Source organism: Ammospiza nelsoni, chromosome 10, assembly GCF_027579445.1.
Source record: "Ammospiza nelsoni isolate bAmmNel1 chromosome 10, bAmmNel1.pri, whole genome shotgun sequence".
Taxonomy (NCBI): domain Eukaryota; kingdom Metazoa; phylum Chordata; class Aves; order Passeriformes; family Passerellidae; genus Ammospiza; species Ammospiza nelsoni.
In genome coordinates, this window is record NC_080642.1 from 15,606,011 (window position 1) to 15,622,036 (window position 16,026).

General features: G+C 40.7%; 1 protein-coding gene across 2 annotated transcripts in view; it reads left to right on the forward strand.

Annotated features, from left to right (window-relative positions):
- SPHKAP (SPHK1 interactor, AKAP domain containing) overlaps positions 1 to 15,805 on the forward strand; it is a 63,436-nt gene extending 47,631 nt beyond the window's left edge. The window contains exons 6-12 of one of the 2 annotated variants that reach the window (XM_059479516.1): positions 655 to 910; positions 1,184 to 4,907; positions 8,158 to 8,337; positions 10,222 to 10,308; positions 11,315 to 11,367; positions 11,452 to 11,636; positions 13,632 to 15,805. In XM_059479516.1, coding sequence (XP_059335499.1) covers positions 655 to 910; positions 1,184 to 4,907; positions 8,158 to 8,337; positions 10,222 to 10,308; positions 11,315 to 11,367; positions 11,452 to 11,636; positions 13,632 to 13,775 — 4,629 coding nt within the window. In that variant the 3' untranslated portion in view covers positions 13,776 to 15,805. The remainder of the gene's footprint in view (positions 1 to 654; positions 911 to 1,183; positions 4,908 to 8,157; positions 8,338 to 10,221; positions 10,309 to 11,314; positions 11,368 to 11,451; positions 11,637 to 13,631) is intronic. The other variant, XM_059479517.1, reaches the window with a different exon arrangement.
- The last annotated feature ends 221 nt before the right edge of the window (positions 15,806 to 16,026 follow it).

Consider the following 16,026-nt stretch of genomic DNA (forward strand, 5'->3'; position numbering starts at 1 on the left):
TCTCAGTTTCTGTCCAGCATTCAACTTAATTGTACAGCTTCTCTAGAGAAGGCAGTTTTATATAAAGGCTGAACACATTGTGCACTGGATCCCCATTTCCAGTGGGAGGTTGTATTGGCCTGAAATAATGGGGCTTTGGATAAAGAGGGAGAGCAGCAAAGAAACAAAATAAAACACTATTTAAAAATGGTCTGTTGGAACATCTAAAGGTGACCTGCTCTTCACAGAATTATCAGGTCAGTATTTACAGGGCTGTCTTCAAACAAGCACTGCAACAGAAGTGACCTTGAAAAGGATTTCATGCCCACAAACAATTCCCTCCAGAGAGGTAATACAGGTAGTGTGAGGTCATTAATAACAGCATGTCAGATGACTAACATCAAATAATTATCTGTCATTAAAACAACAAGTTGATTGAAAACAAACAATCCCCTGTGATACAGCTGGGTTCTCTACTAAAACACTTGTATAGCAAAAGCTGTCAGTCCAAGGAATCTTATTTTGGCATACGTGTAACTGCACACTGTTACTAACATCAAAATCACAAATCGTATGGCATCTGTGCAACAGAACATTCCCGAGATATTTATAGAGAGGGAAGCTTAAAATAAGTGTTATTTTTAATTGAATAACTGAGATTCTTTTCCCCTCTAGTGTCCTTGGCTGGCAGATGTCTGCTTGGTTCAGTGTGCGAGGGGGGACAGGAGGAACAGCGCAAGCTGCATCATTTTTGAAATAAACAAGTTTCTGATTGGACTTGAGCTCGTTCAGGAGAGGCAGCTGCAGACTGAAACTCGTGTCCTAAAGCCTGAGGATGACACAAACTGCTCTGTGTCCTCAATAGAAGAAGATTTCCTCACAGCCTCTGAGCACCTCGAGGATGACAACGAGGCTGATGAATATAAAGCTGGTAAAAGCAGGGGGACTGAGCATAATTGTGCTGTTGCTCATACTGCAAAACAGCTATAGCAATGCTCACAGAAATTGCACTTGATGTTAATTCATGCATATGTAATTTAGAAAATGGACAGCCATTCATGTTTTTTAAGCTTTGTTCAAAGACAAGGTACATGCCTGTGCAGTACTTTTACAGAGCAGTAATGGACTACAAAGTTGTACAGCTCATTTCTTTTAGAAGTCACAAGTTAGTCTCCAAAAACTAATTTTTAATTTTTCTCAACAGGTCATGAAAAATTAAATGTTTCAGAAGCATCTTCAGATGTCAAAAAAAGTAAAGGAAAGGGATTTGAAAACATTCACTATAGAAAAGCCAGGTTGCCATTCATTCTTGAAGGGAACTGCATTAATAAAGATAATGCAGCTGCTCAGGTCTCTGAAACTGTGAATGTTGTGGCTGAAGATGGCATCTCACAACCTCAAGCTAAGTCAGACCAGGAAATACTGTGGCAGAAGGAATTAGCTGAAAAAGGTACTTCACCATTTAGTACTACTAATTTGACTAGCGGCAGTGAAGACTCAGCAGTTGTGTTAGAAGATGTATCTGTAACCAAAATGGCCAAAGAGGAGCCTCGGGGTGACCCCACAGCAAAACACAGCAGCAAGGCAGATGGGGAAGATTGTGCAGGGATCAGGAAAACTGATCCTCCCTCCCAGAATGAGCAGGCGACCACAGGGCAGTACGCCACAAATTTAGCAGAATCTGTTCTGCAGGATGCATTCATTAGACTGTCACAGTCTCGACCCAGTTTCAGTGAGGAGGCTGCAGTCAGCATCTCTGTGGGAAGCTCCTGTAAGTCAAAAGATGCATCTGCTTCCCGATCGTGGAATGAACTCCCAAAGATTGTCATAGTGCAAAGTCCAGACAGCTCTGAGAATGTACCTGACTGGCCAGGGTCTGCCTTCCCCAGCCTGAGCCACTGGGCTGAGGCAGAAAGCTCTGCTGAAGTTTCAGATTACTTTGAGGAAGAACACTCAAATGGACATGACCAAAGTGCACTGGAAGTGGCTCTGGCTTGTGCAGCCACTGTCATTGGAACCATTTCCAGTCCCCAGGCTGCAGAAAAGTTCCGCCGGGAGCAGGAAGCTGCAGACTCGAGAAGTGGAGTGGCTGCTGATGAGGAGGTGCACGCAGCACCCTCACAGCTCCTCGACTGCACTGGCACGGAATATTCATTCCCGTCTGCACTCTGTGGCATGACTCAAGTGGCAAGTGCTGTAGCCATCTGTGGCCTGGGGGACACAAAGGAGGACAAGTACCCTGCAACTTCCAGTGGACTTCTGTCTGCTGCTCAGGCCTCTGCAGCCATCACCCTGCATTGCAGCTTAGCTGTAGGAAGCAGCATGGAGAAGCTGAATGAGAGCATTGCCGAAGCGCTTCTCAAAGAGGCATCCGTAATTCTGACAAAACCCAACACATACAAAAATGTAGGGCATTTTATGGAATCCATGAACAGGAAAATTATTGAAACAGCAGCAAGACCACGTATTCCACGTGCTGATGGAGTAATCAGGGATGAACTTGCACAAAACTTATCCAATATTATTCTACGACATGCTATGGAAGAGGTTAGGAAGCAGAAACAGCTACAAGCCCATTTAGAGGATGGCTCAAGTACACAAGACATTTTCACAGAGACTGCAAACGAGTTACTTTTTAATATAATATATTTCACTTGCAAGAAGATGAATGACATAAGGCAACTTGAAGAGTGTTCTCCTCTCTTTTCCGAAGGCTCAAAAGCAGAGAAAGTAACAAGAGCAGAAGGATGGCCAACACTGGTAACAGCCTGTGAAACTTCACACAGCCCCCTTGATCACTCTGCTGCTCAGCCATTTGGTACATCCTACAGCACCAGTACTAGCAAAGATCTTGAAAAGGTCACAAGCACTTGCAAGAGTGATATCAAAGACGTAAATAGCAATGAAGTTTCCGCACTGAATTCAGAACCAAGTGGAGATACAGGGCACAACATACTTGGTGCAAAAACATCTCCCAAGAAGAGATACCTGAAAAGAACTGCACGTGAATGTTACAAATCCCCAAATCAGAGTAACAATCAGCATCAGAAGAAAGACTACAGATCATTTTCAGACAGAGAAAATACTCTTGCAAGCAGTGAATGCAGGCACGGTGTTCAAGAACAGCTGTCTTCCAGTGCCACCATAAATACAGAAAACCAAGCCAAGATTAAGTGTGATTCTGTGCTAAATAATGATGTTCAGCTTAGCTTGTCTTTGTTAGGAAACCATGTGTTGCTTCCTTCTCAGCCTGTGCTACAGGTGAAAAATTCAAGGGACAAATATTGTATAACAGACTTTGCGGAAGAATTGGCAGAAACAGTTGTCTCTATGGCAACAGAAATAGCTGCCATTTGTCTAGAAAATTCAAATGGCAAGCAACCCTGGTTCTGTGCGTGGAAGAGAGGCAATGAATATCTGGTGACCCAGAGTTTATCATGCAGAACCATGAAAAGGAAGAAGGAAACCCATACCAACGGTTCTGTGGTTCGGAAGCACAGGGCACCTCGGCTCAGTGAGATCAAAAGAAAAACAGATGAGCATCCTGAGCTAAAGGAAAAATTGATGAATCGGGTAGTAGATGAATCTATAAACCTTGAGGATACACCAGATTCAGTCAATCTCTTTGCAAATGAAGTGGCTGCCAAGATCATGAACCTCACTGAACTCTCCATGGTTGATAGCATCTGGCAAGGTCCAAACCACCCCAGGAACAGACTGCACTGTGAAAGGTGGAGCCGAGCCAAGGCCTCAAGCTGTGAGAGCATACCAGAGGAGGACTCCGATTCCAAAGCCTCTTTCAACACCCTAGGCCTCATGAACAGCTTTGGTCACTCTCTGAGCCAGACAAGTTCTGTCTCAAAGCAGTCTAGTTGTGAAAGCATTACAGATGAATTTTCAAGATTTATGGTGAACCAGATGGAAAACGAAGGAAGAGGTTTTGACTTATTACTGGATTATTATGCAGGAAAAAATGCAAACAATATCTTAACTTCTGCCTTGCAACAGGTAGCCAAGAAAAATGGCCATCTTAACGTAAGACCAAGTTGCCCATCCAAACAGTCCAGCACAGAAAGTATAACAGAAGAGTTTTATAGGTATATGCTAAGAGAAATCGAAAAGGAAAATAAAGACAATGCATCATGCTCTCGGAATTCAAAGGACTGGTGTGGCAGTTTGCTGGCGCCCTCTCTGCGGTCACCTTTCTGCTTCAGGCAGTCATCAATGCCCGACAGTCGATCCTCAGGCTCCAGGCTCACAGTGAATGTCCCAATTAAAGCAAATTCCTTGGATGGGTTCGCCCACCACCGCCAAGATTCCCTAAGTGTCCAGCCCGTCAGTACCGTGGCTTCTGCAGGGCTCTGCAAGTCTGACTCGTGCCTGTACCAGAGAGGCAAGACTGACCAGATCACAGACATGCTGATCCACGAGACCTGGGCCAGCTCCATCGAGTCCCTGATGCGCAAGAACAAAATCATCGCAGATGAGGCAGAGGCTACAGAAGCAGACCAGTTTTACAGTGATTCTCCACCACATGTGGAACAGTATGCAAAAAGACTGGCTGCAAATATTGTTGAAAGTGGTAAAAGTTTGATTGTTGTCCAGCAGGATTCCTTTGATTATACGAGCCGAGAACACGTGGAAAGCAAACATCCCCAAAGCACAACCCAGATACAGCCCAAACCCAAAACGGAGGAGGTAAATTTGGATGAGAAAAAAGAGCATGTGAAGAGCCTTGGAAGCCTCCCTGCAGGACAGCTCAGGGAAGTGCCTTTAATTCAGATAGAAACTGATCAACGAGATGAGCCAGATAAAGACTCAGAGTCCTTAACTTCATGTGGCCCATCTGGAAAGAGGCATCAGAGCAAAGAAAAGCCTCCAGAAGCTTTAGATGGGAAACACATGGTTTCCAGTTCCCCAGTAAGTAGGTAAGTGACAAAACAGCAAATCAGCACATTGCTTTGGTCTTTGGTTTATTTTCCAGTAAAAGTTATTTTGATAAAGGAAAAAGATAAGAGTGGTACTTGTAAAGAAATAAGCAGGATAAGTTTTGACTACAAGTTTCTTTTGGCATAAAATCACCCAATCATGTGTCACAGTGACACTTTCTGGAGAAAACTTATATTGACTATGACATTATGGTATTAAGATTTAAATCTAATACTGCACAGACAAGTTCTCTCTCTACAGACATTTATGTCTCCTATAAGGCAGGAAAGACGGACCAAGTTTAAACTTTTATTTAGCGCAGACTGGTATCTGAACTAAAAAACAGATAAATAAAAATCAGTGCTAGTGTATAACAGACAGTTCTCTGCTATGCTTCTTGCAAGTAACATTTTGTGTACTTGGAAACAAGAGCAGACTTCTTGAGAGCTTGAGATTTAACTTTGTGTTTACAGCCTGGAGTTACAAGTAGTAAAAATTCTTTAGTGAAGGAAAAATAAGAATAAAAGTAGCCCTCACCTCTTAGTTCAAGACTTCTCTGGTAGAATTTAGATAGGGAAAAGAGCATTTTATTTTAATGTCCTTTCATGGAGTTTACATCACAGCTTACCACCCTCTCCTTACAGCTGTACTCCTTTTGTAAGGAAATCTGCAGCGTGCTTTTGTTGAGGTAAAGTGTGAGCCATCATGAGAGTGCAGTGCAAATGCAGAGTATTGCTGTGGGTGCTCTGAGGTGAAGGGAATGCTCTCTCTCAAGGTGTTGTCTCTTTATCACAGTACTTCATTGCATCTGTTCCTTTAGCGGTCTCTAAACTGCCAGTCTTGGAGCACTGCAGCACCTCATTATCTCAGAGTGGCAGAAAAAGTGCAGGTGCTGGTGTTAGAAACCATTTTGTAGCTCATTTTATTCTAGGCGGGGCTGTATTTCAGCATTTGACAAAGCTCTGCTTGAAATGAGAAAGCAGATAGATTGTAAGCACTTCCCTGTGTACGGCAGCAATTGGGTGGATAATTACCGTGGTGTCACTGGTCTTTCATACTGACTCCTGCACTAACCTTCCTCCTCCTTAAAATGCAACGTGCTTTTAGTAAGATAAATTTAGAAATCCACCTATTTGGAATCTTGACTGCTTGAAAATGAAGTTATTTTTACACTTTATGAGCCCTTTCATCTTTTCCTCTGCCTCTGAAGCAGAGTTCTCAACATGGCTATGACATGGTTAAAGCAATAGGATTGGTAGGGCAGAATTGCTAAGCAGAGGCTACATCTGCCTGAGCATCTTGGCTCAGCAATCTGTGCAGTTCTGGTTCAACTTGCCTCCATTTCTGTCCATTGGCCTCATTTGCAGCATGAAATGCAGAGTTCTTCCAAAGCAATCTCAAATAGAAGCTGCCCAAGTGCTCTCCAGATGTGCTCCTATCCTTGCTGGGAAGGCAAAGCCTCCAGTGATTCTTCACACAGATCTGAACTATTTGTGGCATGGCTGTCTGGACTTAGTCTAGGCTGAAGTGAAAACCTAAAAATATATATAATGTAGCTATAAAGGCATTAGTAGAAATTGCTCTGATCCACTCCTACTGCATGAAATTACTTGCTAGTTCAGATACAGGCACATAGGACTCCAGGCAAAATGTCAAGCAGAAAGAGTCAATTAGGGAAAAAAAAAAGCCATGAAGACCTTCAGCAATGAAAAAAAGCTGTTTCTTGCATGTAGGCAGTGCAATAGAGCCACAGTTACACAGAAACTGTTCCAAGTGACTGTTCACAAGTGGGGAACTGTCAGTTCAAAGCATCACTGGTGTGAGATGTAATTGCATAATGAATCAAACAAAACCCAAAATGCCAAGAAACATCACCCACACAAATCTCTTGTGTTCTGGACCAGGTATCAGGAGCTGCCTGTCCTGTGCTACAAAGCTGAGTGACACCCCTGCCCTGTGGCCTGGCTGCTCAGAGAGGGCAGGGGCAGAGCCCTGGGCACAAGGCTGGGGGTGGCAGGCTCGGGGGTTTGACAGAGCTGACTGCCAGGGGAGCAGAGCCCCAGGCAGGCAATTCCCATTCTCCCTGCTCAGGCTGCTTCTCTGTCATCCAGCATTAGTGCAGCAACCTCTGAGAGTGAGAGCTTGGCAAAAAGGGATACCCACAATGATACTGTCTCAGTATATGCCTAATCAAGGTGATTACTCAGGAGCAGTAGATTTCTGGTGTGACCTTCTGCTTTACCTGAAAGCAGATGCCTTAACCACAGCTTCAGATAAAGGTCTGAAGGCAAGAACTTCTCTAGAGAGATCCTGCAGAGGGTTATCAGTGTTGAACATAACATAACATTGCTTTAATCCCTAAATTGCAAATGCAGACTATCCAGTGAATATAACAAAACTACAGTTTTGCTTTACTTGTTATTCTGGCACTACAGTGATATAATTATTGGAGGGACTGATTGTTTTTCTTTGAATCAAAAGCCCAGCTTAGCTGTAAAAACTGAGGAAAAATACAGTTTCTTTTTTTGTTTCTGTGTTTGTTGGGAGCATGTGTACATATATATTGCATAGACACATGTGTGATATGTCAAGTGTGCAGAATTAAAGCATTTTTCCCTTAACCCTGTACTTTCTAAACTCAGTCTGGGCTACATCTTCAATCTGGTTTCTGACTGTTGCAATATTTTGTCCTTCCTCAGCCTAAGCAGTGAAGATCCTAAGGACATGGCAGACTCAGAGTCATTACTGATTCACAACTCACAATACTTTCCTACTTTCACTTCTCTCAGATCTACAATTTTAATAAAGTAGAAAACCCTGTCAAGAACTTTATTCACCCATTGCACGACAGGGATTTAGCAGCAATATATATCTCCAAGAAATTCTGTCATTCTGCAGTAACATATACCACATATTTCAATCACTGATTGACTGAAGTGCATTAAGCAATAAACCTTTACAGTGATCAGGTTTTTTATACATGCTAAATCTTTCTGTGCAAGCTATGCATACTTAAATCTAGGGTTTGTGTTTATTTATAGCAGTCATAAGAAAGTCCTTTTTTAAGAGCATCTCAGGCCAGATGTTCTGCTGGACTCTATGTATAAATTATAAGCTTGTCCAATCTTCTGCATGTGTATAATTCTGCAGCTTGGTTGACATTAATGAGCAGCATTGCCTGAAGATTGGTGGCACCAGTTTGTTTGCCTGTATTACAATATCAATGTGCCTTCCCTATCGCCCTGCCAGCAGCAGCCCTCAGAGCAGATCGGATGCTGAAATCATCGGAGAGACCAAAACAGCTGAAGAATTTCCAGCCCATCTCAGCAGCAGTGAAGAGAGCACTGGCAGCTGGTCCCAGCTGGCCAACGATGAGGACAACCCTGATGACACCAGCAGCTACCTGCAGCTCAGCGAGCGCTCCCTGAGGTACCCAGCCCACGTTGTCTCTTCCCCTGCACCCTGTGCTCTGCCCACCAAGCCTACCCTGCATCAGCAGTGAGAGGCAACAGCTCGAGGTTTACTCAGAATACTGTAAAGAATGTCTAATGGCAGACTTTATCTCTTTATTTTTTAGTAAGGGAAAAAAATTACCCATGTTCTGATTCTCTCAGCCAGGTCTTTTTGCTATTGGTGAGTAGCTCGATTCAGACAAAGAAAAAAACCTTCTGGCATCACTAAAGTGTCTCAGTCCTACTGCAAAAAGGCCATTGTACAAGTTAATTTCTATAGTCTCTCTTTTAATTTATTTGCTGTTGTTTGCCTAATGTTTATCTTGGCACCTCCTTAGCCAAGATTGACAAAACTGCCATTCCCAGCAGAAATCCATGCACTGAGAACAAAGATTGAGCCCTGATCTGATTAGACTGGCACAGGGGTGCAAATTAATAGAAAATGACCACCTTTTCCCTGAGTAGACAAATTCAAGAACTCCTACTACTATGACCTAATTTTGTTCCAATTCAACTCATGACAAAAGTTTGAAAATGTTATTTAGTCCTTGGAGTTTATATAGAGTGGTGGTAGTTTGACTTCAGCCCTTTCATAGCATCAAATTGAGTAAGGTTTTTCCTTCACATGCTCTTAGACTATGTTTCAAAATATTATCAAGTAATTACATCTTTCTCTTAAGTATTAAGATGACAAGGAGGGAAGACATTATGGTAATGAAGCAGGGAAAAGAAAGAGTCTCTGTCAGAGAGCACTGTTGGCTGGCTGAAATGACTGCACAAAACATGGCTGTCAGTGCAGCTGAACATTCATCCTGTTATTACAGTGTCAACCTTTAACAAGTCCTTGGTCTGAAGGAGCTGAAGTATTGTGCCTTTCAGCTCTGCACTGGAACAGAAATTGCTACAGCAAGTCTGAATGCACAGCATGCTGACAATGTCTCAGATTGTCTCAACACACTGATTAGGAAAGGAACTGTCTAATCAATCCCTCTAATGTAGGGGAAAATACTGTTAGTTGGTTTTTCAGTAAAAATTAAGTGGTTCACTGTGACTTGCCACACAGAATTTGTTCATGGTAATTGACTTGCAGCCAGCAAATTCACAACCTGTCCATGAGACTATCACAGTATCTGCATAAACATTCACTGTCACATTTATGTTATAAAGTGAACTGGTAATATTTTTTCCAAATATCCTCAAGTGTGCTACTTCATCCTTGTGAAGAAGCCAAAGAGAATACTTCTTTGTATTTGTGGTCCCAATGAACAATTGGCTTTAATTAAAATCTCAGTCTTTCAGAGTAGTCAGAAAAATGAGGGGCCATCCCTATACCTGTGGGTTCCATCAGACCCCAAACAGTATTTGGGGTATGATGCAACACACTGAAACTGCTGCTGGTTACCTGTGTGGACTCACCCTTCAGGTAAGTGTGTGATGGGCAGCCAGTGCCTTGCTCCTGAACTCCCCATGTTCACAGGGAGCTGGATCTTTGCAGGTTTCTTGCAGGACATCTCTGTACCTGCTAATCCTTCTTTTCAAGGACTCAGACTCCATTTTTGTTTGAGGCCAAGTGTTCATTGCATAAGCCATTCACAAGAAGACAGTCCACTTTTTTTCCCTGCAATTTACAGCATCACTTGATGCACCTGATACATGCTTGATCTACAACTATTTTAATAAAAGCCTCATTACTTTAAGCAGACTAGTGTGTTTTATTCAGGGAACCACTTGCTGAGCACAATTGATTTTATAGAACAGAGCTCCTCCCCACTTTGCTTTGTACAGAAATAATTTTTTAGAAGATGTATGGAGACATGTTCAGCACAGCTTGGCACTAATACTTAAACTTTTGCTTTGTCAGCAATGGCAACAGCAGTACAACTAGCAGTCTTGGCATTATGGACCTGGAAATTTATCAGGAGAACGTGCCATCTTCTCCTATGATTAAGTAAGTAGTCACTGAAGTGAGACTTGATGTTTAGTCCAATTTTAACTGCAAATCATTTACACCACCGAAACCGTGCCAAGCCCTGCTTTGCACCTGCTGCTGTGCCTGCCCATGGCTTCAGAAAAAAGCACATGCAGGTGTCTGTGCAGAGTGAGGGCACCAGACAGTGAAAAATAACAGGAAAACCCAGTCAGGTGGATCTCTTGAGAACACAGATCCATCAACCACCCTGTCTAAAACACAGTTCTCTGTGCTATCACTTTTCTGTTCTTGAACCTTCTTCTCTGAATACTTCAGATATTATCAAAACTCTAGTGTAATACCAAGGAAAGTCAAGCAAATAAGGATCAATTAAAAACAATTTTTAAAAAACCCAATAGCATTCTTTCCAATAATAATAACAATAATAATTTGGCCCACAGTAATTTTACCTGTTGTTTCTGGGAGTGTTTCTACTGAACATGCAGTTCAGTTGTCAAGAGATGTGTGAGTGCATCCTGACTAAAGATCCTGGTACAACCTGCCAGCTGGTGAATGTCATTATGCAGCCAGGGCACACCCACTGCACAAACCTACACAAAGGACATCACATACTGAACGTGGCAACTTCTGAAGTCAGTGACATCAGAAATTTGTCACAGTAAAATACAGACATTGGAAATTCAGCATTTCCACCCAGGTTATGAGACTTGCTGTGTCTTACCATAATGTCATTTGCTTGTCATTTTGTGAACTCTAAAGATGCACAGATCCTGGTGAAATGTAACACATGACATAACTAATACAAGTACTTCATCCTGCTACAGAAAAATGCTGCAGTTCAGTTTTTCCTGATTCACAGATTAAATAATGAAATATATTCAGCATTTTATTGTTTCATCCTATGTAACCTTTTTCTTGCAGTTTTCTAGGTCTTGCATTGAGGGAGAAGTTTATTCATCATGAAGCAATGTTGTAGACTGTTCCTAAGTATGACTAATAAGCTTTGTTGTTGTTTGTTTCTAAGTGAATTAGTAGAAGAAAAGGTTTTCCTTAAAGAACAGACAGAAAACACTGAGGGTAAGTTGAACTATATAAATTAAAACATACAGTTTGAAGATAACACAAGCAATTGCACAGTAACTAGTGGGATTGTTTTTCCAGAAAGTACTTCTGAGCTTTCAGTGGGAACAGCCAACTGCCAAAAGGACCTCCTGGTGATAAACTTTGATCTGGAGCCAGAGTGCCCTGACGTGGAGCTGCGAGCCACCCTGCAGTGGATTGCTGCTTCTGAACTTGGAATTCCAACTATCTATTTTAAGAAATCTCAGGAAAACAGAATTGAAAAGGTAACGTTTACAGAATTGGGCATACTATTAATGTCTACATAACTGTAACAGTTATGATTTATTGAAGTTATTGAGCTTAAAAGCAGATGCAAAAACATCTTCATTACAGCAAGATGGCAACACTACTGTTTATGAGAGAAAGGAATGAGAGGACAGGTGTGTCAGAACTTAAAGGATGTGAAATATGTAGCAGATTGTCTATGGCATAAGAAAATGTCACCATGATACTTTGATGAATCTGTTCACCTTATCATATCAATGATACATTAAACACTAATGCCCAAGGCAGCATTAACAGAGTCCTTTATGTGGCTGCATTTGAAAGGCTGCACGTGGCTTAGATGGAGTTTAAGTGCAAAGGTTTGAAAAAATAAAAATAAAAAACATTTTTGTGTAGACATCACTTGTATAATGTTCACCTACTTGGTCATTATAATGTGAGACATGGTTTGGACTTCAGATTTTCAGTCCTTATGCTGGTTCTGCGTTGCCTGTAACACCCACTACAGCAGCCTGAGGTTGGTCTGGACTTGTGCCTGGCTGTTCATAAACTGCTCCAGCTGAGGGTGCAGCTTTTGAGAGCAGAAGTCTCTTTCCAGAGAGAGTGGAGAGACAGATGACTGAGAAACCTCCTGAGGTGTTAGCCCAAGCCAGAGCCAGGAGCAACACTGAAGTCCAAAATAGCCACAAGAAGTGCAAACTCTATTTCTGAATGATCAGCTGGGGCTCCTTTGTAGACCCCACCAAATACCAACCACAGCAACTCAGGAAAGACCTGAAAAGAGACCCATTTCCAAGATCAGCAAGAGAGCTTAAGCTTTAAGACTTAAAAACATGTTAGTGTTTAAGTCAATTAATGAAAAAAGTATTACAAATCAGTATTTTGGTCTCTTATGGGAAGATCATTTGGAGTAGCAGAGATATTGTTTGATTTTCTTGAGTACATGCATTTGGGAATCATAAACATAATTTAAAATGCATTCAACAGCAACAGTCCAAATTGCATCTAATTAAAGAAACAGCTGTCAGCTTTACCCATGTGCTTTGGCAAACAGTTAATTCAATTGCAAAAATACACTAGAGAATAATGAAGCACATCCTGCCTACAACAGCATTCTTGGAAATCACGTGCCTATTAAATATCATTAAAATATATATTAAAAGTTTAGGCTGCAGTATGTTAATAGCAAATAGCTACACTAACAAGAGAAACAATCTTTTCTTTTGTGCTCTAAAACTAAAAACAGAAGGTGCAAACTAATTACTGTGAAATTCAAAAAATTGAAAAGTTTTGATTTTCATTTATGTGCTTCAGAAGAAAAAGGGACCAGATGGATGACCCTGTGTACCAAGTGGACAAAACTCAGGATTTTTTTTACAGCTGCTTAAGAACATATATTTAACCTCTGGTTTCTCAAGAAATTAAAAAAACCCCCAAATACAGATACTGCCTATGTTTAAAACACACCTGTGATAAATGTCTTCATGTGACAAAATTTCACACAGAGTTCCCTCTCACCAGTACTATTTGAATATTTAAAATACTGTGGCATATATATATGGAAGTACAGAAAATTAAACATAAAGTAAAATATAGCTATTGGTAATGTAAAAATATTTTTTAAAGATGGATAATCTCACTTCCATTATTTTGACAATGAGTTGTCGATAACATGGCAAATAGTGATCCTTGATCAGACTGACTTTGTCTGGTTTTACTTTCATTGCAATAAATAAATAATTGACAGAAGCAGTCAATTTATAAAATGTCATGAGAGCCCATCAGTCTTTGGGGAGCTATGGAACTAGAGAAATTAAGTTTTTATCAATAGCAAGAACGTTGATGTTGCTGTGCACTGAATGGTGCCCACTCCCTCAAACAGCTGTACATTTACAAAGGGTAGGCTGACAAGAGTTTGTGTCTATGCATTCCATCAAACCTTAGAAAATGTTCACCAAATCTCAAGTGTATTTCATGGTGTTGTTTTTATTTAGTTTCTAGATGTGGTGCAGTTGGTGCAGAGGAAGTCCTGGAAGGTGGGGGATATCTTCCAAGCCGTGGTGCAGTACTGCAAGCTCAGCGAGGAGGGCAGAGAGAGCACACCCAGCCTGTTTGACTGGCTGCTTGAGCTGGGCTAACAAAGCTCCTGGTTCAGCTCTCCTGTTTTATTCCAGTTTAAATAAGCAGTGGTTTGTGTAATGCTCTGATTTCTGAACATCACTGAATAAAATGTGCAAAATGTACAAACTCTACATGAACAGCACAAGTCCGTGCCACAACTGACCCAGGAGCGAAGTGGATCTGAATTTATTGTGTCTGTGTCATGAGGGACTCTTGAGATGTTGTGCTGTAGGATGCACTGTACTATGAGGGGATGGATTTTTAGCCTCCTGAATTAATCAACTACACAGTAAAGACTTAATTATCTAATATATTCAATTTTCATCAATTTAATTAAATCAGTCAGGTAAAATGGGATAGTAGCCTACCATTCAGTTTTAAAACAACACTGATATTTGTACAGTTTACCTGTTAGAAGCAGAGTGTGTTTCAGAATGCCTGGAGGCACCCTTGTCCCTAGATAATATTTATGGGTTTCTGAAATCCCCATAATCTGCTAAGGGGTAAAAAAGCTTTTGAACACTTAGCACCTTTGCAGTGAGACAACACAATAAAAAGCTGCTGAAAACACATTTTAGTTTCTTCCCATGTGTTTATTTCTCTTCCATAGCTATTCCTGACTCCTGCAACCTTCCCAAAGAAATAAAATCCAGTCTCCTAGTTCCTATCCTTAAAAGACTGATTCCCTGGGAAGCAGTGCAGTTCAGTACAGCTACACATGGTAGATCCTGCACACAGCTCTGTGAGCCAGGGCAGCAGCCCTGTCCTGCCCCAGCCCTGCGACCTCGGGCGAGTCATTTCACCTCTGTGCCTCAGTGTCCCTGCCTGGCAAAAGGGAATCATGATAGTACAGCTGTTACCTAAAGTGCTGCTGTTGAAAGCACTATGTAACATTTTACATATCAATTCAAAGCAGTGAAAAAAAGAACTATTTTAATTTAGTGTAATTGAATAAATTGTTAATGAGGTGAAGAAATGCAGATCTTAAAAGAGCACCATCTTGTCCTAAAATTCTCAAGGTTAATTTTTGTAACTTAGAAAAAAGCAAAATGTTTGTTAAAATTTCAGCAGACATATGTGTTCATTTTGAAGATAACTGTTTGGACTATGTGTGAGAGTTCACATTCCTATAACATTTCTATAATTGTTTGATAAGATATATTCTGCTATTGTCCTGTTGAGATGATCTGTTGATATCATGTACTTAGTAATACATTCTCTCAACTCTGCCAAAGAGACTGGGTGTGAATTTAAATGTAAACATGACTTACAACATCACAGCTCTTTTGCAATTTGTTTTTTGAAAATACTTTTCATCTCTCTTACTCAAATAGTGGAATAGAATACCTGCCTGCTTTTCCCAAAAAACTATTTAAGAGAAGTTTTATTTTCCATATAACAGTATATGCTTCTGTAATATTCCTTGAAAAAAAAAAAACCTATCCTTTTGCACTAAATATTTTTGAAAATTTTGAAGTAGTTTTAAATAATTTATGAAAAAGAGCCATATTCTCAGTTTTATCTTTAAAACCATTACAAAACTTGCATGATTGCATCACTCATTTGTTACAAAATACAAATTGTTAGTGAATCAAAATCTAATGAGGAACATTAAATAACATGAGTAATTCTCAATCTACTCTGCAGTATAAACAGAACAGGAGAGGTCGCTTTACAGTCAAAAGAAAAGTGAATTCATTGCAAACACTGAACATAACTGGAGTCACTGGGCCAGCCCCTGAGAACTACTGAGCATCTGTAACTCCCACTAACATGAGTGGCAACTCTGAATGCTCAGCATTTCTGAGGCTGAGAGCTAATGAAAAGCACCAAGAATAATAAAGTGCTTTGTTTGAGTTAATGAATGGGAAAGTGTATTTAGTTTTAAACCAAATACAGTTAGTTGTCAGTATACAATTTTTTGTTGTGATAGAATAAATGTTTACAAAGCACAAATATCATGACAGAGTTGTAACAGTGTGATGCAGTTTCTCTGTACAGTAGTTCTTAATGTTGCAATTAATTCAGAAATAAATTTATGTTATAATGTGTGTCCTCTTTGCCTTCCTAAAATGTTCACAAATGAGCTATGGATTTTTTTGACCTATTAAATACTTGCCTGCCATCCCTGGAGCTTCTCAATGACAAATCTGATCCATGGCTCTGACCAAAACAAGGCAGAGCAAGGTCCAGGTCTTATCTCAGTGACAGAGCTACTTGGGTTCCACAAGTCATTCAAGAGATAAAAGGCTAAACATAACATTCTTA